General features: G+C 41.2%; 1 protein-coding gene across 2 annotated transcripts in view; it reads right to left on the bottom strand.

Moving 5' to 3' along the window:
• Positions 1 to 471: 471 nt before the first annotated feature.
• Positions 472 to 24,056, bottom strand: part of lin7b (lin-7 homolog B (C. elegans)) — a 30,040-nt gene continuing 6,455 nt past the window's right edge. The window contains exons 2-6 of one of the 2 annotated variants that reach the window (XM_029507672.1): positions 10,155 to 10,273; positions 8,879 to 8,950; positions 4,798 to 5,007; positions 4,277 to 4,440; positions 472 to 1,808 (exon numbers count right to left, since the gene is read on the bottom strand). In XM_029507672.1, coding sequence (XP_029363532.1) covers positions 1,787 to 1,808; positions 4,277 to 4,440; positions 4,798 to 5,007; positions 8,879 to 8,950; positions 10,155 to 10,273 — 587 coding nt within the window. In that variant the 3' untranslated portion in view covers positions 472 to 1,786. Of the gene's footprint in view, positions 1,809 to 4,264; positions 4,441 to 4,797; positions 5,008 to 8,878; positions 8,951 to 10,154; positions 10,274 to 24,056 lie in introns of both variants that reach the window. The other variant, XM_029507673.1, reaches the window with a different exon arrangement.

Here is a 24,056-nt window from a genome sequence, read left to right as displayed (position 1 = left end):
GCAGTGCTAGTAGTAAATAGTGGGGTGAAGGTTGCTGTATGGGTGTCCAGAGAATTTGTCTGTTGATACTTGGGGAAGTGGGAGTCCAGATAGGAGAAAGTGTCCCAACACAGGAATTAAGTCAAAGAAGAGTAGACAACTTAGCCCATTTTGGCATATTCATCATCATCACACTTTTCTTTCTCCCTCTTTTTCTCTCAACCCAATTGGTCAACGCATATGGCTCCACCCCACCCTTGCCAGTGTCGACAAGTGCTTGCTTGTGGAGGGATTTCCTAGGTCTCTTTAAATAACTCTATAAAGAGGGTAGTCTGGACCTGCTCTATGCATAGTGTCTTGATGTAACTCTTATGATTTGGCACTATGTAAATGATTTGGATTTGATTATTGAGTCTAACCTGTTATGTGTCTGTGATAGTAAAACATATTTTGATGCATTTAAGAGATCAAAATTGACACATCACAATGAATCATTAAATTTAATTTTTCTGATATAAAGGGTTTCAGCTACATTTTACTTGAATATATATTTATCATAAGCTATACAAACGAAGGTATTAATATCGTTTATTTTGCACATGCACACACACGCACAAACAAAAGACTCAAATTTGTCAAGTCATTGATAGGTTTACACAATGAACAATGAACATAGCATGGTATTTTAATATAAAAAAAACCCTATCTGTTTATCTGTTATACCTTTTATATGTGTGTGCACATATTTAAATGGGACATATGTGTGGTGTATTTCAAATAGTTGGAAATAACAATGGCCCAGTACACAGATTTTTTTTCCTGTATGGTGATAAAGTGATTGAAAAAGTATTATGATTGAGGACTGTTCAAATTCTGCAGAGTTAGAGTGGCGTTATCATTGTCTCAGTTCGTGCTTTAGATTTACATCGCAGACTAGACCAGTAATTCACAAACTGTTAGCCACCAGCAAAACAGGGCCCGTAATGTACTTGCTTTTTATCAACGATTTCGTCATTTTCCAGAGCTTAATGACAGAATGGTCTCTGGGATACTTCTGCATTTTTCATTCCTTTCTCACCTTAGAAATGTGGGGCTGTCCAGCACTCTATGAACTTCCCCACTAAAGCATAATGCTATTATTATGTAATCCTACAAGCCAGATTCTATTTGAGCTGGTTATTTCAACATATTCTTATTAGATCAGTGGTTGATCAACTATCAAACCAAACAAAAAACAAAAAGTAATAGTAATAGCGAAAGTGAGGAAAAACTACTACTTGCATCAAAGACATGGTTTTGAGAGACTTTGTGAGAAAGTAAAAATGAGCTGTGTGTATGGAGGGGGTGTTCATTCAGTTGACCAGTTAGACTTTATTTCATGAATAAATGTATAACTAAATGAAAAAATTTCACAAACAAGAATACAACTCAAGAGATAATATTGGGCAGCCATGGAGTGCTCTGGAGCTCCTATTAATGCTTATTGTTAGCATTTCATAATTGTAATGGTTAGCTCTTAAGAATGCTAATATTTTACCCTTGTAGCAGGGATATCTCATGGAGAAGTGGTGTTAAAGGTTGCAGGTGTCATGTTTCCTCTGCTACTGAGGTCTAACTGCAAACAGTGGATGCTGAAGTAGAACAACTTCAGAACAGAGATTGTTTTTATTAAGACATACCTTAAGGTAATCATTGTTTCAGGAAACAGCAGGTATAACTGGCTACTTTGTTTTTTGCTTCATATTTACTGTCCCATAGAAACGGTAAGGAGGGCTGGAAAATGAGGTGGACACTGGCCATGGGTCAACTAGCCCCTTGATTCCAGAGACCTGCAGGAGGACACACAAGATTCTTCTATGAGAGTCCACAACAAATTGCCTGTCTGACTAATTTTCTCTGTATGTACAGGGTTCTGTACTTGAATGAATCCTTTATATATGCTTCTTTTAGGCAATATTATCAGGAAGGAGTGCATCAATTTACACTCTTACGTACATGATACCAAATTATACTGAATATACTCATCACGTCAATGAAGCCAAATGAAACTAATTAGCTAGTCAGACATCCAGCATCCCTTATAAATACCCTGATGATCTGGAATGTTTCACATATAAAATAAAAAACCCTTAAGTTATGTCCTTGGACCTCGAAGTCAGAGAAACATTATCAAATCATCATATCTAACTACCCTGGATGGCATTATCTTAGCCTCCAGTTCCACTCTTAGGAATCTTGGAGTAATTATTGAGTGGGACATTTCCTCTGTTCATCACATAAAGCAAGTCCTTAGGACAGCCTTCCTTCACCTAAACAATATTGCGAAAATCAGAAACATCCTGTCGCAACAAAATGTATTACCGCTTGATTGAACAGGTGTAATTAATTACTTTCTGGATGGCCCGACAATCCTCTGAAAGCCTTCAGAATACTGCTGCACTGATTTTAGCAGGAACGAAAAACGATCACATTTTTTCTGTGCAACTGACTCCCTGTCTAGCTAACTTTTTGATATTATATTTTCTTTATGATGATTTTGATATAAGCCAGTAAGACTTATAAATCACTATCTCTCTGATTGTATGACTTATATGTCATCTGGATGTGGATTCCTACAGGTCCTGAAACTCAATTTGACAACACATGAACTGCAAATAGGCAGCATGGCAGCATGGTGGTTAGCACTGTTGACTCACAAAAAGAAGGTCAGGCCTGGGGCTTTTCTGTGCAGACTTTGCATGTTCTCTCTGTGCTTGTGTAGGTTTCTTTCCACCATCCAAAGACATGCATGTTTAGGGTAATTGGAGACTCTAAATTGCCCATATGTGTGAGTTTGAATGGTTGTTTGTCTTTGTTTCACACTGGTTGTTCATTCAGTGTTTCTTTAGCATATGGTTTATTTTTCTGAAAACTGTTTTTAAATGGGGCATTACTGCAGTATAGTGGTTAGCGCTGTTGCCCCGCAATAAAGCGGTTGCGGGTTCGGTTCTGGGCCTGGGGCCTTTCTGTGTGGAGTTTGCATGTTCTCCCTGTGTCTGCTGTGTACTCTGGTTTACTCTGGTTTCCTTCCACCATTCAAAGACATGCATATTTAGGTTAATTGGTGACTCTAAATTGTCCGTAGGTCTACGTGTGAGTTGTTGTTTGTCTCTGTATGTTGGCCCTGTGGGTGTACCCCACCCTTGCCCATTGTGAGCTGGGATTGGCTCCAGCACCACTGCGACCCAGAAACAGATAAGTGGTTGAAGATGAATGAATATTTTTAATTACATTTTAATATATGTTAAATGCTCTATTTTTTTTTTTTTGAAAATGTACTGCAGGCATCTTTTGTACCCATGAAAAATGAAATTTGCAAGTTGAACTTGTAAAAACATACATTGATCAGCCATCAACCAGTGACCAGTACATTAATAACATTGATTATCTGATGGCCATGGCACCTGTCAGTGGGTGGAGGTGAATCCTGAAGTTGATGTGTTAAAGCAGGAAAAATCAAGTGTTTGGATAAGAGCAAGCTTTGACCAGAGTCAACTGTAATGGCTGGCTGGGTAAGAGCATCTCAAAAACTGCAGCTCGATGGAATATTTCAGATCTGAAGTGTAGAACAGATGGCTGTAAAGTAAATGCTGCACCGTTTGGTCTGATCCAACAGGAGGAGCAGGGGGAACATCAAAGCAGATGACTGATGCTGATGTCAGAGCTGGAGCAGGGAACAAATCAACGTAGGTCAACTGCTTTGACCTAGCCATGGTTCTAGTCCAACTGTTTGACAATACAGTTAGGATAATTGTATGTGTTCTACATGGTGAGCCACAGAGATGGCCCTTTATAAACAACACCTATTGTGGTATTTACAGCTCATGTGTTGTCAACCAAATAAACGTGTTCTAAATATTTGCCCTCTTTATGTTCCTGCTTTATTTAGTTGTTAGTTTTCTTTGGGTTTGACTTCTTTATGTTTTTGTTTACTTCAGTTAAAATGTGATAATTACAGACTATCAAAATAATTTCTTATCTTTCTATTGTCACCAGCCACTTGCTCTTGGAGGGATGTGTTGGGTCTCTTTAACAACTCCATTTTGGGTTGGGTACGGTTTGGTCTTGACCTGCTCTATATGTCAAGTCCCTTGATATAACTTTATTAAGTTATATCAAGGGACTTGACATTAAGTTGATTAACTTAATTTGGTGCTATAGAAAAAGATTTGGTTTGATTTGGTTTGACAATAGAACTTTAAGAGTAGGAAATTCAGGAATAGAGGTGAATTTGTTGCCAACTAACGAGCAGTCTCACGAGTAGCTGGTTTGCTGCTGTCGTCTCCGGGCACTCCTCATCTTCTCAAAACGGGCCTCCATTTCCTCCAGAACCTTCGGAGTATAACGGACCACCAGTTTGACTGAACCCTGGGCAGCCTTCAGCAACTCCACAGCCTTCTCATGGTGCTCCCCCTCAACGCTCTGCATGGGCACCAACACAACAGGAGTCTAAGACTGCATGCAGAGAGGAGCCAGTCACTTCTATGATGACCACACCTACAGCCATAGAGGAGAATTGAGCACCCCATGTTCATGTTAAGTTCAAGTCCACGTTTCTCTCAAATGGCATCTGACATTGAAAATAATAAATTAAAGCTTTCCTCAATATGCTCTGAGTATTAGGAGGTTTTTAGGAATCAAACCACCACACTATTTTTCTGTTGGATTGAACAAGGTATTTCATACATACAACACATCTGATCCATTAATTGGACCAGATGTATTTCACTTGCAGGTGCAGTTCCTCTCAGTAGGTTATCCAGGGCCTGACCCTCTTACCACGCCATTGACTGAAAGCAGTTGGTCTCCTCTCTTTAGCCCTCCTTGGCGGTCAGCCACTCCACCAGGGATCACTCTGGAAATATAGATGGGGGAGTTCTGCTCTTTTCCCCCCATGATGTTAAAGCCCAAGCCCTCTTCTGTCTTGGGCAGCTCAACGACCCTTGGGTGGGCATGGCCTTCGCTGGCTGCAAAGGCTGCCACTGTGGCCTGGTGAGGAAAGAAACTGAAGATAAGTAAATTTCCCCAATGAATCTCACCAAGATTAGAATTGGGCCTATTATAATGTGGCCAAAGCTCCAGTGGCAGGCTGGTATATATTTTCTGTCGGGGCTCGACAGCCTGAAGATGAGAACCTACCTCCAGGAGAAGGTTCAGCCCAAGAGACAGCTAAAGAAGCAGTTGGCATCTTGGTTGAAATTGGTCTGTTAGTCTCAGTCACGGGACTAACAGACTCATGCTCTGTTTCTGCCTTTCTCACAAGGGGAACTTTAATCTTTCTGAATAGTTAGGTACTTTCTGTTTGGGACAAAATGCACAGTCCTTGATTTTTTTGTGGAAGTGCCATGTAAGGTCTTCGTCAAAGCAGAATTAAAGTTCAGTGTTGTTGCCAGTGAAAGTAAGAATTTGACTAAACTAATTTATTTAATCAACTCTGTGGATTTAAATCTGCATCAGGACAACAATTTATTATATCTGAAGCAGGGGGTCAGCCAATTAGTCTGTTTGGATCTATGGATGATTATTAGTGGCTTTACTCTCAGCAGATCAATCAGAGAAAAATCTCATCATCTTACAAAAGGTCAAAGGACCTACAATTAGCAATAATCTACTATCAATTACAGCATTTTTTAATGAGCTGCAAGACCTGTTGTGTATTTGGAATTTTTTTCACCTTTAAATCTATCTGAGCTAGTTTCTATAGTTTCATCATCTAAATCACGAGTCAAACTCAAAGCCCAGTTCCAAATTCAGCCTGTGGGACAATTTTGTTTGGCCCATGAGGTAATGTCTTATGTCTATTATAGCTGGTTCGTCCATACGATCCCACTGAAAATCTAAATCCCAAAATGGACTGCAAATGCATTGCAATTGAGGCCATCAAGTAGGAGCTGTCATACAAAAGGAGCCATCTGTTGTCACACCTGAGATTAAACTTCCTCAAACATGTCAAAGCGAAAGGTGGATTCTGAAAACAGGAACTTTCAAGACAGGCAGAGTAGATGTTTGAGAACTTTGGCAAACCTGTCTGTCTTTGTGTGCAGAGCCGATGTGGCTTTAACTTAAGTGTACAACTTAAGACGAGACTATGAAACGAAATATCTGGACATAAAACACAAGCCCTGAAGGTAGAAAAGTTAAAAAATTATATGGCAATATGCAAACACTGCTGAACACCACAATATGGAACTCAACCTTGCTTTTCACAATTTCAATTCAAAAATAAAAATGGAAAGTCGAAATCTGACTCATATTTTAAAGACCCCAAAATGGATCCAGACAAGAACTATGAACAAAAAATCACAACCTCTGTATCATAAAACATAACAACAACAACAACCAAGCAATAATGTGGCTACATTCATAAAGGGTCTAAAGTCTAGTGTGACAACAGCCACTGTCCATTGGTGCCCCAACCTGGTACTGTTGTCGTGGTACTCTACTCTAGTCTCTGGGTCCCTTGGAGGCAACGCAGGGATCACATGTCTGGAAAAAGGTTTCCACATCACGCCTGCAGACGTTCCAATAGAGTCCCTGTCACATTCTCTTCAATGTTTTGTTTACACCAAAGTGCCCCATCCCCTTCTGGATGCTGGCTCCTTCCAATGTCTCCATAGTACTCCATCTCACACTGCACCAGGCCCTCCCACTGTGACCAAAGGCCCCTCAAGGATGGGCCGGATGCAGCAATCTCTGGCCAATCTGGACGTTTGTTGGCCTCCAGCCACTCTAACTGTGTCCTCAACTCAGGATCCCCAGCTCCTCTCTGGCCCTGTATCATCTAGCCACAGGGCCATACAGAGCTCTGTTTGCTATTCACCGCCTCGCTGTCCCTCACCTCAGCGTGCCCACAGTGCACACAATCGGCTCCACATGGGTGGAACTTGCAACCTGCCCTTCTGGCTCTCGGAATGACATCAACCATCTGAGGAAGGTATGGCCCCAGGCCATCATTGCTTCCATCTATGTCCAACACATACTGTCCCTCCAGATCTGGGGTCGTCAAATCCAGGCCTGATTTCAGTGCATCAAATGCTTGCTGCTGCTCAGGCCCCCCTCAAACCACACATTCTTTCTTTTTAGCTGGTTTAGAAGTGCAGTCACAGTCGAGAACATGGCAATGAAGCGGCAGTAATAAAAGGCTAACCCCAGGAAGGAGTGCACCTCAGAAGTATTCTTTTGAAATGGCCAATTCCGGACTGCGATGATCTTTTTCTCCTCTGTGCTCAACCCCTGCGCACTCAATTTGTGGCCCAGGAAAGTCAGTTCATTCTACATCAGTCTGGATTTCTCAGAGTTCAACTTTAAACCTGCCTGTTGGATCTTGGAGCAGGTCAAGAAAGAGAGAACCTGCAAGGCAGTGTCTGGCTCATGAATCAGAACATCATCAAGATGGACTTGCTTGTCTTCTGATGAAACATCAGAAGACAAGGAGTAACCTTCTTCACCTTTGCTCTCCACCCCGTTTCCCAACAATAGCCTGAAACAATGGTTGTGTCTTTGTTTGTTTGTTTTGCAGTCTAAATAAAATATATAGAAATAATGAAATATGACAGCTTGGTGGCATAGTGGTTAGCGCTGTTGCCCCACAATAAGAAGGTCGCACGTTCGGTTCCCAGCCTGGTGCCTTTCTGTGTTCTCCCTGTGTCTTTGTGGGTACTTTGGTATCCTCCCACTGTCCAAAGACACGCATGTTAGGGTTAACTGGTGACTCTAAATTGTCCGTAGGTCTGAATGTGAGCATGAGTGACCTTCTTATTGTGGGGTGACTAACCAAGCACTAACCACTATGCTGCGGTGCTGCCCGCTGCTTAATATGTTCAAGGTTATGTTTAATGTGGTGTAGATTGGTTAAGGACCACATTGCAGCATTGTCTTCATTGACTTTGTGTTGAATGACTTTGTGGTAAGATAATATTTCATTCCGAGTGAAAAGTATAATAGACAAAAGGAAAATACATAGTTAAAAATGTAAACATTTTGTTAAATGCTAAAACTTGACTAAAAATTCATGAAATTAGATTTGACTTTCTTCCATTTAAAAGGTGGTTAATTCATTTAAAATGTCAATTTAATTGTTAACATTTGTTTCTCTGTCACCAAACGTTTACAACCTAATTTGCTGAACAGCCCAATCAACTGACAAAGTCAAGAAAAAAAAAGTGATTGAATTGGAAATTTTAGTTGTGGAGGAAGAGGAGGACTTGACAAACTGTATACTGAACTTTCTCACTGACAGTTCCCAGTCTGTACGTGTGTGAAGAAACACATCCAGATGAGCCAGCTGCTCTTCACCCTGATGACCCACAACTGCACCTGAATGTTGACAAGACAAAAGACTTATTGTTGACTTTTCCATCTGGTATGACCGCTGCACTGCCTCAAACCGTAAGGCCCTGCAGAGAGTGGTGAAAGCTGCTGAAAGGGTCATCGGCACTCCTCTCAAACCTATCAAGGAGACTGCTCACAGCCACTACCCGTCAAAAGCCACCAAAACCATTGCAGACCCCACCCACCCCAAACAGGGACTGTTCACCTTCCTGCCCTTAGGCAGACAGTACCACTCTGCTCGTAGCAGAACATCCAGTTTCTGCAACAGCTTCTTCCCCACTGCAATAAGACTTTTGAATTCCTAATAACCCCACCCTCCACACTCCTCTCCCCCCGAAAGAAGGAATGTTTACCTGCACTACTGTTAACATCTTTAAAAAACACTTAAAAAAACAAAAAACAAAAAACGGTCAGTGACTGAAAATATTCGGTAAACGTGACCCCTGATTACATAAAAGGGTTTTCAATTCAGTTTTTGTGTAGGAGCCAGTGGCAACGAACATGTACTGCACTCCAGAGGACTGGATACCTTAGCTGTTGCCTGTGCTCGCACCTCTGGTCCTCCAACAATGTCCAGGGTGTCATACAGCTGTTCATACACCTGCAGGAAAACATAAAAGATAAGTGGAGTGAAATGATGGGCACAAAGGACACATAGGAGATAAAAGTGGCATTAGACACTCAAAAACCCAAAACATGGAAGAAACTGTTTTAACATTCCAGTAATTAACCTGTTGTCTATTGCCAGGGGGACCTGGCAGTGCTGTGGTTTGACCTTTCCAATGCATATGTATCAATGCTGGTGGAGCTAACCCTGGATCTACCAACATGGCATCCTGCCTTGTCTCCTGTGGCCACTGCTGATCTATGAAGTCCTAATCACCACTGTAGCACCAGTAGCACCAGTGGTGGTGCTACTGGTGCTAACTGTCCCCTTGAAAGATCGGATGGAGGAAGCTGATGAGCAAAAGGCCAAGTAAGCTGACATAGTGGCTGAGTGTTGGAGGAGTGGATGGCCCACTGAAAGCCCATTGAAGTGGGTTGCGGGGGCTTCGCAGGCCAGTTCCCACATCGAGTCCTGGGACTCCTCAGGATGTGAAGACTGCACAGATGCAGAGCCATGAAGAACACCATGGAAACTGCTGAAAAGGCTTCACATTGGCTCTGTTTGAGGAGGGGGGATGTGTGGCGTAGTACACTACCTGGACACAAGTTGGGGCCTGATCCACCCCGACTGGGTCAACTGGGTGAGGGTGTCTAAGACCTGAAAAACCCCATGACCCAGGTTACATCACTGAAGATGTGTACAGGTTGGACCACAAAGTGTATATCAGTATTTAATTAAGGTGGAAGGTATACATCCTGGTAATGGGACAAGGACACTGATAATTTAAGATTTAATAGCAATTGACAAGACTTCAGCTTGTGCGATTTAATTATTATTATTATTATTTTTTACCTTGTAAATAGCACAGAGGTCAGGACATCTTCTTTGAGAAGGTATTTCAGTGGTATAGTCAAATACTTCAGAAATCTATTATTAAAACGATGCCACACTGGGCTGAACAGTACTGTCATCTGCCTCATGCCACCTTATGACCAGCACAGTTTGGCTCAAAAAGGTTTTTCTAACAGAGACACATTCAGATTTAGTGGTCCAGAAGACTGAAACATTTCTATTAAACCCTTACCTATATCACGCTGAACTTCTGTTCAGTCACTACATAATTTAAAAAAATCAGACCAATTGAAGTTTATGCATAACATTTACAGTCCAAGACTAATACCCTACTGTGTCCCTGTACCTCTCTGATGGCTGCACAGAATTTACTCTGGAGGACTCTCTGCAGGGCCTGCAGTTTGGGAGGTGGCAGCTCACCGCTCCGCTGCAGACGGTCCAGCAGTTCAATTACCCTGCATACATCTGACACACACAAAAAACACAACAGGCTAGATTATTAACTGTATTCCAATCCTCAGAGGGCTATGATCTCTTTTTAAGTTAATAACTGTGAAAAAAAATTATTAATTTGGGTACACCAACAACACATTAATGAATATCTGAAGCAGTTAAAGATGGTGCCTACATGAATATGAGGCCACATCCCATTGTGGGGCCCCACATTAACAAAAGTCAATTAATTTCTTTAAATGGATGTGATAACATTTTAGAAAGTAACTTCCTCTGACTAACTACTAATGCACATTTAGTGAAAGCAGTCATTATTACTCTGTAAATGTTTATGTGGGCAGCACAGCTGCATAGCTAGTGCCTCACAACAAGAAGGACGTGGGTTTACTTCCCAGGACTGGGTTTGCATGTTCTCCCCATGCTTGTGTGGGTTTCCTCCCACCATCAATAGACATGCATGTTTAGCTTAACTGGTGACCATAAATTGCCCGTAGTTAAGAGTGTGAGTGGTTGTTCATCTTGGGGTTAGGGTTAGTTTTTTTTGTATGTTTGTTACATGTCTACTGCATGCCCTGCGATAGTCCAATGTAAAATGGGACTGGCTTCAGCACTCTTCAGCATGTTTTTTCTTGCATTTTTGTGTTCTCTTTCCTCCTGCTCTTGTTCTCACTCCATCCCTCCCTCTCTCTCTGCTTCTCCAATGTGATAGAGCTTACTGATATTTTGCACAAAATTTGTTTGTGTTGGCTTGTTATTTCAAATACAGGAAAATGGTGATAATATTGTTATCTTGCAAATGAGATACCACTGCTATACATGCAGGTTAAGCAGACATGCCAGGGCATGCACCTGCCACTTTCATGCTAACGTTAATGCTTGGTTAAGTCTTTGGACACAGTAAATAAATGGTAATGTAAATGAATTTAACTCTGAAGCTGTTTGAGTTGAGTTATAATGGTTTCTGTTGTTAAAAGAACAACCCAGGCGTCGGATATCATTAGCAAACAGCGGCAGCATAAAGACCAGCAAGGCTGGAGGTTAGCCCATCGGTTAAACGGAAAAAAAAAAAAATAATAATTCCATAATTTCCATTATTATTTATGTCTCTTAATTAAAGTCTTAAAATAACACTGACACACATGTTACTCTTTTGTTTCTGCAATTAATGTTGTCTATTTTGATTTGTAGCACGAGCAATCAGCAATCAGCTCTTATGGTCCTTCAGGTAAGGGAAGTTGGGGAGAAAATGTAAGGTTAAAACTTTCTACAATGTTCATTTATATATATTTTTGATACAGTAATTTTTGAAGTGATTATTTCATGTAAATTTTAACTGTTAATGCCAGTGGTCCATATACCCTCTATCAGCAGCACAGTGAATACTAGCTAAGTAAAAATTTTACATCAATGTCACTGGTCATAACATCATAGTGTTGATTGTTGTTAAGTAACACTGCCCCAGTTCCTACTACATCAAAATGTGTCACAATTTTACACTATTAGAGTTTGAAGTAACACTATTGCATTGTTAATTAATATAAGTTTATCCATATTGGTGTCAATATTTTGCACTATTTTAGTGTTTGAAGAAATACTGTTGTTGTACTAACTAATTTAAATGGATAAATGGACTCGATCACTTCACTCTCTGGGCCAGAGCAAGTAACATCCATGTCATGGATGTCATATCTGAAATTGCTGGCGAAGGATAAGCATAAATATGGTAAAATTGTTATTCATGTCAGCAGTAACGACACCCGATTTCAGCAGTTGCTAGAATGATGTTGGACGCTGTAGTTTTCTCCAGCCCCCTCCCCAAACAGACCTAGTGATGACATGTCGTCATTTAACTGCTGGCTGTCAAGATGGTATCCTGAAAACAATGTTGGCTACTTGGAATACTTTCTGGGGGAGACGTAGTCTGACTAGGAGAGATGATGTCCATCTCACCCTGGGTGGTGCTGCTCTCATATCTAGGAATATGGCCAAGTTTATTAGAAAGCCAAAACCTTAACAACCCCAAGTTGAGACCAGGAGGCAGAGCAGTTTAACACGCTCCTCTGCACCTCAGTCAGAGCAGTTACCTGCTGAGAATAGTATAGTCTCTGTCTATGTTTAGGTCTATAGAAACTGTGTCTGTCCCCCGACCACCAAAATATAGAAAAGTTACTAAACCTAAATTATACAGAAAAGGAGCTAAAAACAAAAACTTAACTGAAATCAAAACAGCCACAAAGTCGGTCTGAAATAACACTGCAATTGAATGTAGATCACTATAATCAAAATCTCTATTGGTTAATGATCTCATAGCTGATCATCATTATGATTTATTTTGTATCACTGAAACCTAGCAGGATGAGTGTGTTAGTCTTAATGAAGCTACACCCGGCACTCATGTTAATTTCCATGGCCCTCGTACCACAGGTGGCTGCGATATTTCAGTCAAGCCTATTAATCAACCCTAGACAAAAATCTGGCTGTAAGGCAGTGATCCCCTTAGCGCTCATTAGTGATTTTATGGGCTTTTTTACAGATAAAATTACATCAGAGAAAGAATTCATCAGCTCTTACCTACATTAGACAATAATCTTCTACTGAATACAGCAACTCCTGAATAAACTGCAACGCCTATTGTACATCTGGAATCATTCTCATCTCTGAAATCTCTCAGACCTAGCTTCTTTTGTCTCAAAATTGACCGGTCTGTTTTAACTGCTCTTAAATTAGCACAAAAACCATTTTTCACCACCAAATTTTTATTCAACATTCTTTAGCTGTGAATAATGTCTCAAAGTTTAACATGAATTTATAGAGTTAGACATAAAATAAAATACAAATAGGCACTGAAAATGTATTACAAAATGAACATGTAATATAAAAACTAAACGGAAAGCCAAAGACCAAACTCAACATGAAGACACTCAGGTCAGAGTGGGCCTTGCAAACATAGGCATCACATTTGCAGCATCTCAGGCTTGTTTTGTTGTCACTAGGGGTACAGAGATCAGAGCACTTCCTTTTCTGCCAATGTCCTTGTTGGGGGAGAGCAGCCAGGGCAGTGGCTGGGGCTGGGGTTTGCACACTCCTAGCCAGACTGGCAGAGGCTGGTGTGCGGGGAATGTGCTGGTGCCTTTGAATAAGAGGAGTCACCAAAGCTTTCCCCAGCTCTGCTAGGAAAAGTCTCCTCTTGAAACTTTTCCCCTAATTCCAGGTTGGGTTGATGGCTGTCCACACCACATATGCGTTGAAAGCAGACACATCAAGGATGTTGTGGAACAGGGCCACAGGCCAAGCAGCCTGCCTTTTGCTTGCAGGTGTATGTACCAGTAAGCTGCAATAAAAGGAACAATAAATAAGAGATTGGGAACAATATTGAATCTGTCATACACAAAATGCTATGATTTACATAAATAAATAGAAAATAAAATGCATGATGGATGAAACTTTACATTACCTTATCAAGGCAGTCAACGCCTCCTTTGTTCCTGTTGTAGTCCTGGAACATAAGGGGCTTCCTGTCCTCTGTGGTGCTGACAGCGGCGTCTTTGTGTAGCGAGCTCATCAGGATGACATTTCTATTCTTCTTGGGAACATATCACATAAGAGTGTGTGTGACAGTGAAAGCAAATTTTGATGAGAGTGCCTCTCTTCCTTTGGTCGATACCAGTGCAGGGGGAAGTTCAGGCTTGTTCTTCCTCACTGTCCCTACAATGGTGAGCTTTCTTTTCAGCAGCTCCTGACCAAGAGCATATGATGATGCCCTTGGAGACTGGTTGTCATGTCGGGCACAACACGCATGCCCTGGTTTTTTTCGGCCCTTCCAGTACTGGGTTTCCTCATATATACCTGCATATTCCAGGCATAGCTGCTCCTGGCGTCACATGCTGCCCAGATCTTTATTCCATATTTCCCTGGTTTGCTTGGAATGTACAGCTTGAAGGAACAGATACCTCTGAAAGGAACCAGGCGCTCATCGACTGTCACGTCAGGGCCTGGATTGTACATAAGTGGTAGGCGCTCCACCCACCTGTCCCAAATGTTCCTGATGGCAGCCAGTTTGTCATTTCGCCAGCGGACGGGTCATGTATCTCTATTATCAAATCGAAAAATTCTTGAAAGGACATGCCCAGAATATAGGCCTCCCAGACTCTGCATCCTACAGACTTTTTGTAGCCTCATTGTTTGAGCGATATACTTCAGCTAAAATCAACAGACCTATGTAGGCTTGGAGGTCTACCAGGTCGATTTCTCTCCAGGTGTCCCCAAACACACGCTTCCCCTCCAGGTTTGTCATCTCGAGTATAATTCCCTCAATGGACTCTGGTAAAAAGAGTTGGTATGCGACATCTCGTGTGGATGACATCAAGTCCAGCTTCCGTGTTGGCCCTGGCATCATCTTTATGGTGTTTGATGTCAGTCTCTTCAAAGTCTGGATCAAAATCTAGGTTGTCTTCCACTTCCAAGACATCCCCCTTTATCTCTGGTTCAATTTCAGTGCCCTCTTGATCATGTCCAAAAAGCTGGACCAGAATCTCTTTGACAGAGAACCGCTTGGTCAATGGCCTACTCATTGTGCTCAGAGTAAAAGGAGTGCAAGGCAAACATCATATATATGGGGTCTGTGTGAAGATGATACATTGATTAGTCTGGAAGGTGCGGTTCACGTGGCGGATAGGCACAAAAGCGTGGGAAAGAGATGGGTTCACATAACAGACAACTGTCTAGTCTGTGTGAAGATATGATACATTGTTTCATCAGGAAGTTGGTTCACATGGGAGGATCGGCACATAAGCGCAGGAAAGAGATGTGTACCCGCAAAAGACATTGTTCAGTCTGAAATGTGTGTATGAGTGAGTGAGTGAGTTGGGGTGGTGAGTATGGTGATGTTTTCTGTCTGATAAATGAATATAGTCTGGATACTCATTAATTTCCTATGGCGGTCACTTTTGACTGGTAACACCACAGGTGTAACAAGTTAAAACACTCAAAATTCAATGAAAGAATTTGAGTGTGCATAGTGTGGAGGATATCATAAGGCCTTGAGGCAATCAGATGTAAAACACAATATTTATGAGTGTTTTAAGTTGTAAATCAGTCACATTTGACCCAAACACAACAGGAGGGTTAATTTGACGTTATTTTTGGATTATGTACCTCAGACTCTTTTTTTTTTTTTTTTGTGATAAATTTTTGATTGGCCATTTTTATTTTTTTAGACATGAAACACAAAAAAACAAACATAAATACTAGACATCAGCATATACACACACCAAACCCCCTTCCCTTCCCCTAACCCTCACAGGACCCATAACTACCCCTGCAACAGCAAAAACAAAATCTGCTCACCCAAACACAAAGAATAGCTTATGAAAAGACTCACAGAAATGACTATTAAGAAAAGACACGCCACATTTCTACAGGTTCAGCACCCGCTTGCATGGCATCAATAAATAAATTCCATGAGCTAACATTTAAACCTTCAGCACCATGCATATGGGCTACTCTCTATGTTAGCCAAGTCCACTGCTGAGGAAGCCCATTTTGAAAAGGACAAGATGTGAGTAGCTTTCCATCTTTGGCCTCGCTGCTGTAAAAAGAATGGTAGCTCAACCAATAACCAGCACCGTTGCCTCATGGACAAATTCAACCCAGAAAAATCATTTACTAACAAAATAACAGGAGAAACAGAAACAGCGATCTCCAACACCATTGACAATCTCCTAGCAACCCTTTCCCAGGGTTAGGGTTAGAGCATTCCCAGACCATATGAAGAAAGGTGCCAGGGGTTCCCAAGGAACACAAATCACAGTTGGGATTTTGAGATAGTTTCATGAGAAAATGTTTCCGGGAAATGCATTATAATCTGTGTTCATAATTACGATTTATTTTTTAATGATTGGAGTTCCTGGAAGACAGAGAAATATTATTTCAGAAGGAATAGAAAGATCTTGACACCAACAATGATGAACTTCAAGGGGTTTATTTGCAGTGTTATTAATAAGTAAAAACTAGAAACTAAGCCCTTAGTGGCTTTAACCATACAAATTTTAAAAGGAGGGCTATTGTCTGTCTTAAGGATTCTGGGGATCCCAAACATAGAAAAGACTTTGTCCATAGCAGGTATGACTGTGTTGGCAGAAGTTGACTTCACAGCCTCAACTACTGGGTTGCGTGTGTATTCATCCACAATGGCGAGCAAATATTATGGGAACTCAGACATCTGTAGTGGCTCTGAATGACTAGCTGGTGTGTTCGTCTGGCATGCTAAACAGTTTTTGACAACAGCCTCCGGTTGCTGGTCTATATTTGGAAACCAGACTTTTGTCCTGAGAAGTGTCTTTGTTTTGACAATGCCCTGGTGTCCCTCGTGTGCAAGCTGTAGGGCTGAAGGAATGACAATTCTTGTGTTTCTTAGTATGATGTTGTTAGTAGATGAGACTGTTAGTTGACTGCTGATTAGTTTGAACTGTTTCAAAATGGGGTCATGTTGTGACTTTGTAGTGTTGTTTCTGATGTGTTCACTGACTTTGTTGTAGGATAGGATCTTTTACAGTCTCCCTACTGAGCTGTGTGAGAGTCATTGCTTTGGGTGTGGCATGATGCGACATGAAGTTGACATATTCTTCTACTACTTTTGGTGCCCGCACAGGATGACGGGATATGTAGTCGGCCGGGTTTGTCAGATCCTTTTCTGTACTCAACTCTGAAGTTGTATTGCTGAAGCCTCAGTCCCCATCTTTCAATTCTGGCAGGTGGTTTGGATCTCGGATTGTTCCAGATTATTTCAAGGGTCTTGTGATAGGTCACTTGTGTGAATGAATGTCCATAGATATACTGTCTGTGAATAACGCCTTTCTACATTGCTGAGAGCATGGCTGACTTATGCAATGGTGCGTCTCTCACCCTTTTCCTTTTTATATAGGATGGAACCGAGTCCCACAGGGCTTGCATCAACGATCATGTCTAGGATCAAAGTATGCCATGCAAGTATGTAAGTATGCAAAGTATACGTAGGATCAAAGTATGACATGGTGGCGTCACTTGTTAGGCCGTCCTTGATGGCTTGTAGTGCTGCTGACGGTTCTGGACCCCACTCCCTCTGTGTGTCTTTCCTTGTGAGCATGCGCAGTGGTGCAGAGATAGAGGCAAAGTCTTTGATGAATCGAGAACAGTAGTTGGCCATCCCAAGCAGACTCCTGATTTCACCAGCATCCTGCAGGTCACTGGCCTGCTGTATTGCTGCTACCGTTTTTGGATCTGCTGAGATCCTGTCAGTAGAGAAGATGAATCCAAAGAATTCCGGCATGGATTTGTTGAATTTGCATATGTTTCTGTTGAGTGTGAGGCCGCTGTCTTTGATCCTCTGGAACACTGCTCCGAGGTTGCCATCATGCTCAGACCGGGAGATGCCATAGACAATGATGTCATTACTCAAATTCTTTACTCCTCTAAGGCCTTGGCGAGTCTGACAGATTGTGTTTTGAAACACTTCTGCAGCTGATGAGATACCAAAGTTCAGATGTCTGTATCGCCTCAAACCAAGGTGAGTAGTGAATGTAGTTACGTATCTGCTGTCAGGGTGGAGTTCTAGCTGGTGATATCCTGCTGTCAAGTCCAGTTTAGAGAACACAGTGGCCCTGTTTAGTTCATGTATGACATCATCTATGGTGGGTGCGATGTGACGTTCACTTTCAATTGCAGTATTTGCTTGGCGCATTACTACACAGACTCTTACTTTATCCGGGTCTTTGGCTTGGGGGGTGTCACAATAGGGGAGACCCATGGTGTGGGGCCTGACACAGTCTCAACTATGTCATCTGTTTCCAGTTTCTGCAATTCACCTTCCACTTTTTTTCTCATGTGGAACGGTACACATCTGTGCGATTGGCATGTGGGTTGGAAATTTTGCCTTTATGTGGAGCTTTACCTGGAAGTTCTTAAGCTTGCCAATCCCTTCAAATAGCTCTGGGTGGCTACTGACAAGTTCATCCACGACAGTCCTGGTGGTTTGTACAAGTGATAGGGAGGTCACTATCTTGATCAGTCCTAACTCTGTGGAGGTATCATAGCTCAGTATAGAGAAGCTGTCCTCTTGAATAACATAAAACTTGGCTTGGGCATGTTTGTCTCCTTTTCTGCTTGTCCATAAACAACAGGCAGAGGGATTTTTGGAGCGGTATGGGTATATTTTTGTCATCGTTGGTCTGAGTTGTGGGCATGCCTCCAGTTTCTTGTAGATTGCTCTGCTGATGATGTTTGCTGTGGCAAATCAGGGCTGGTACACTGAGGTTGTTTATTTTGATATTAGTCTGTGGCAGCTTTGCAGTCTCTGTGTTAACTACAAACACATATGCATCATCACTGCTAGATGACTCTGGCCTGTTGCTTTCGCTGGGTGTAGTGCTGGTTACATGGTGTACTGTTGCTGTCTATTGTCTCTGTAATGTTTAGTGTATTTACCTTTGCATGTTGAGCGACACTGCCTTGCAAAGTGACTTTGTTTGCCACATGCCTTGCATGTCTTGCCCTTAGCTGGGCAGTCCTCATCATGCGGGTATTTGCCTACACAATTCCTGCACTGGTTGTTCGGTTGACCTCTCGTTGTGTATTTATTTCCAGCTTTTCCAGCTTATTTTGTGCTCCCCTGTGTACTGCATTTACTTTAGCAACTGCACCCTGCTCTATGCCTGTAGCTTGCATTTCAGCCAGTTCAAGTGTTCTCCCGTGATCTAGAAGTCCTTTTAATGTCATGTCGGGCTCTCTCAGTGCTTTCCTGCACAGCCTGGATGATGTGCAGCTTTGAATCAGTTTGCTTTGATCTCAGAATCAGTGTTGGTAAAATCACAGTTCTTTCCTAGCATGTGTAGTCTGGTATGATAGCTATCCAGATCTTCTCCTGGTTGCTGTACTGCTTTTCTGAATATGTAGACTTCATACTGCACATTCTTTTAAGGTGAAGAGTATCCTGTGAGTAGTTTCTGTTTAGTATCTGCATACTTGTCTGCCTCTGCTGCCATGGTATCATAGATATCATGCACTCTTTCCCCTGCCACGTGCAACATCAATGCTTTTAGCCTAGCATCTCCGGTAGTATTCATGGCTGTGGTGTAGTTTTCAAACCTTTGTATCCATTTTGTCCAACGTGATCCAATAGAACTGAGATCACTTTCAGGGTAGAAGGGGGTGAGGGCAACACTACCAGTGAGCGACATGATGGCATTTCTCTGGAGGTTGGCTTGTATACTCTTAGCTTAGCTTAGCAACTCACTCGTGTTTTCCTCTTCTGTATTTTTTTTTTCTTTCTGTGGACTCGTCCTTCTGCTTGTGGGTTTAATCCTTTTTGCCAGTGTGATGTTTCATGCTCTTGATGACATCAAAAAACTGATAGACAACAACTGTGTCGAAACGTAGCTTTACTGAAGCTTTGCAGAGGGTACACATACATGGTAGACCGCTTACTGACTGAACTCCTACATGTGACAACTTTGCTGGTGCATATACCATTCTACCAGCAAAGGGCGTAAAACAGACTATAACGCAGTCATAAAGACCATGCCTTACAATGGTCTGATTATGGACATTACAGGATGGGTCTTAAATTCCTCTCTCCAGGGGACCCCATATGCACGTAAAGCACTGCGAAGTTGCAAATAAAAAAAGAAAGCTGCCAGGTAGGTTATGAGAGAGATCCTGGAATGCCCGAATTCCTATTATCCTCCACAATGTCAGAGAGAGTGTGAATGCCTTTATCACTCCATTGATGGAAGGAAATAGGATGATTGAAGAAAATAATGGTATATGAGGATGAAGTGGTGAAGTGGTAAGGTGAGAAATTATAGGTCGAAATTTAGATTTACCAGTCCAGAGTCCAGAAGAATGTTAGAATAAATCACATCTTGAAGCCTGCGAGGACTCACTAACTCCTCCACTGAATGCCAAGACACCTGGGCCTCTGGGTTAAGCCAGGTATGAAGAGCCATAAGTGTAAAGGACCAGAAATAAAATTTAAAATTAGGAATGCCTAGGCCACCTGAACTTTTTTGTCTCTGTAAAACAGACATTAAGGTGTGGGGGTTTTCCTTTCCAAAGATATTTTGTAACAAATGTTTTGCTTTTTTTTTTTTGATGCAAAATTGGTACGAGGCAATAATCGAAAACTGAGCTTGAAATTAATTTGAGATAAGTGACCATTTCTCAAGATCTGACTCCACCTGCTTGAGGACTGAGCTACAATTATTTGTGATGGTGAGATGAAGAGAAGGAAATACATTTAAGCCAAGATATTTAAAAGTGTGGACCAATGGTATTGTTGAAGGAAGTGCAGACTTTCTCATGGCATTGTTCAAAGGAAGAGGAGCAGATTTAGCCCATTTGAATTTGTATCCAGAAATATTGCTGAAGTCTTAAAAAATTGAGAAAATATGTGGAGTTGACTGTGCTGCATCTCCTAGAAAAAGCAATATGTCATCTGCATAAAGAGAAACATAATGATCAATGCTATGTGCTTTAGGAGGGAGTAGGAGGAGACTGGCGCACTGCCTGGGCCAGAGGTTCTAGGAAAAATGCAAATAACAAAGGAAACAAAACACAGCATTGTCCAGAACTTCTGAAAACTGGAAAGGAGGAAAAACATAAGTTCCCGGTCAACACCATTGCCGTAGAAGAGGAATATAAAGTTTGAACCATTTTAATAAACTGAGCTCCAAGCCCAATGTGTCGCAGGACTGACTATAAATAATGCCATTTTAGATGATCAAAAGCTTTCTCTGCATCAAAGAAGAGTACAGCACATGAGGTTTGGCTGCCAGAGGCAGCGTTGATAATATGTAAGAGTCTACAAATATTGTCTGATAATGAGCGGGATTTTATAAAGCCAGTTTGATCAGGGTTTATCATCTTATGCATAAAAGGCTCCAGTCGAAGCGCTAACACAAATAATTTCACATCCGCATTCAAAAGGGAGAGAGGGCAATAATTGGCACAATTACTTGGGTCTACCCCCTTTTTAAGAGGTAAAGTGATAGCTTTGTAGCTTTGTTAACATCTCTAGAAAAAGAACCAGCATTTAATGTGTAGTTAATCATATTAAAAATTAAATGACAAGGTTGAGGCCGGAAAGTTAATAAAAACTTAATAAAAAAAGTTAATAAAAATCCCATGAAATCCTGGTGATTTTCCTTTGTTCATGCTACATAATGCAGCTTCTAACTTATCCAATGTTAGAAGGTCCAAAACATGTATCAGATTTGGAAGAATCATATGCAACCTCTGAGTTATATAACTTTGAGAAAAGCATGTGAAAAGTGGAATTAATTGGTACAGGATCAGACACTAATTCTCCTTGGGGTGTTTTAATAGAAGAAATATTTGCAAAGTTCTTGCAGGCCCAGAGGCTCAAGGCAAGTGATCTACTAAGAAGTTCAGATAGAACTTTTCACTACATCCCATAGGACTCTAGGATCGTCTACAGCAGGGGTGTCAAACTCATTTTAGCTCAGCGGCCACACGGAGGAAAATATATTCTCAAGTGGGCCGGACCCGTAAAATCATGGCAAAAAAACTTGAAAATAACGACAACTTCAGATTGTTTTCTTTGTTTCCTTTGGTCCAAAACAGTACAAGCATATTCTGAAAATGTACACATCACAAACAATCCTCTTGACACAATGATGCTTCAAGTTGGCTAAAAAGCCACTGCAATTTCATTAGCTATAATGTAGCTAGCTTTACTGCAGAATCACTGATTTCTCAGCTACGAGTAAACACAGACTGATGTTTCTTCAGATCCGCCAACAATTCATTCACCTTCTCTCTTCTTTGTTGTCCTTGAAGGTTGTTGTATTTGTCAGCAGGAAGAGTCTCATAGTGGCAACGAACGTCTATATTCTTTCAGCACTGAAACATGCTGTGAGCAAACCAAACACACATCTATCCCATTCACTTCTGTGAATAAATAGGAGGATGACCATTTTTCTTGGAAAACTGCACTCTGCGTTCACTTCTCTTTTTTGAAAGAGACCTTTTGGAGCAATAAGGGTGCCAAAGCATGTAATATTCAAATCGGTCTGGCAGAAAGACAAGCCAGCTCCGGACTTGTTCAGCCCTGGTATAAACAGTTTGCTTGCTTAACACAATTTCTATTGCGACATCCAGTGGACACATTTAGAACAGCAGTTTCATTCATTGAAAAATTGCAGCTAATTTTTATGCTTTGAAAAATCATCTTGCGGGCCATACGTTTGACATCACTGGTCTACAGAATGTTCATTAAATGAGATAAATTCAGCAAAAGCGATTGAAATTGATTAATACAATTACTGTCTTGTAAAAGGGAAGTGTGAATGTGCCAGCGAGGTGCACGGTTAATTTGAGGAGTCAAATTAGCCCAACAAATTATGGCTTTATGGTCTGACAGAACAAGCGGGATCATGTCAATATGAATATTATCAAGATTTCTTGAGGAAAAAATAAAATCAATTCTGAAAAAAAGAATGATGTCCGGATGAAAAAAAAGAAAAATCCTTGACCGATGGATTAAAAATAAGCCATAGGTCGATCACTGCAATATCATCCGCCCATTTCCTCAAAGCTGTGGATACTGCCTTCTGGGCACTGCTCTCTGCAGAAGCCTTCCTATCTAATGAATGTTCCCATACAGCATTAAAATCACCACTAATAATTAAAAAAATATTCTACCAAATTAAGCATCATTTGGGTTAATTGTGTATAGAAATTAATGTCAAATGTGTTAGGGGCATATATGGATCCAAAAGCTATTTCTTATTGGCTATAATGGTTTGAATAAAAGTAATTCTACCCTCTGAATCTCCCCTGTACCTAAATGTCTAAAGTGGAGGTTACGACGAGCTATAATAAGTACACCTTTTGTTTTATTGGAAGAGGAAGAGGATGACACGATAAAGTTTATTCTGCAATCTATGCACATCCTTCTGTACCAAATGGGATTCACTAACCATGGCTACATCCACTTTCTGAGTTACCTGAGCTACCTCATAAATACGCTAGTTTCTTGGATGCTCTTAGTAGGGAGACTCATCAAACCCAGGCTTAAAAAGCAGAATCTTGATACTGATGTTTTGGATAATTACAGATCCATATCGGACCTTCCGTTCATCTCTAAAATCATTGAGAGAGCAGTAACAAACCTATTGCATGACCATCTACATAGGAATGGTTTGCTTGAAAATTTCAGTCAGGATTTAGAGCCCATTACAGTACAGATACAGCACTGGTTAAAGTCTCCAACAATATTCTAATGGCAGAGAATGGATCAGCCTCCGTACTTCTCCCCTTAGATCTCAGTGTTGCATTCGACACCATAGATAATAATATTTTATTACAGAGACTGGAACATGAAACTGGCATGAAAGGAACTTCACTAAGGTGGTTCAAAGCCAGTTATGGAGTCCCACAGGGTTCGGTACTTGGACAATCCTCTTCGCTCTTTATCTGCTTCCTTTAGGCAACATTATCACGAAACACAGCATAAATTTTCACTGTTATGCAGACAATACTCAGCTGTATTTATCAATGAAGCCTAATGAAGTCACTCAGATAGTCAGACTGCAGACGTGTTGAAGACAAAAATTTTGGGTCATCCAAACTTTTATGACTCCTTAATTCTGACAAAACGGAAATTATTGTACTCAGCCCTAAGCACCTTAGAGAAACACTATCTAATCATCAGTCTACTATTACTTTGGCTTCCAGTTCCACTGTAAGAAACTTTGGAGTAACTTTTGACCAGGACATGTTAAAACAAGTCCGCAGGGCA

This window comes from Echeneis naucrates, chromosome 8 (assembly GCF_900963305.1).
Source record: "Echeneis naucrates chromosome 8, fEcheNa1.1, whole genome shotgun sequence".
Lineage (NCBI taxonomy): Eukaryota > Metazoa > Chordata > Actinopteri > Carangiformes > Echeneidae > Echeneis > Echeneis naucrates.
The sequence above is the reverse complement of the archived record's forward strand: the minus strand, read 5'-3'. Positions and strand labels throughout refer to the sequence as shown.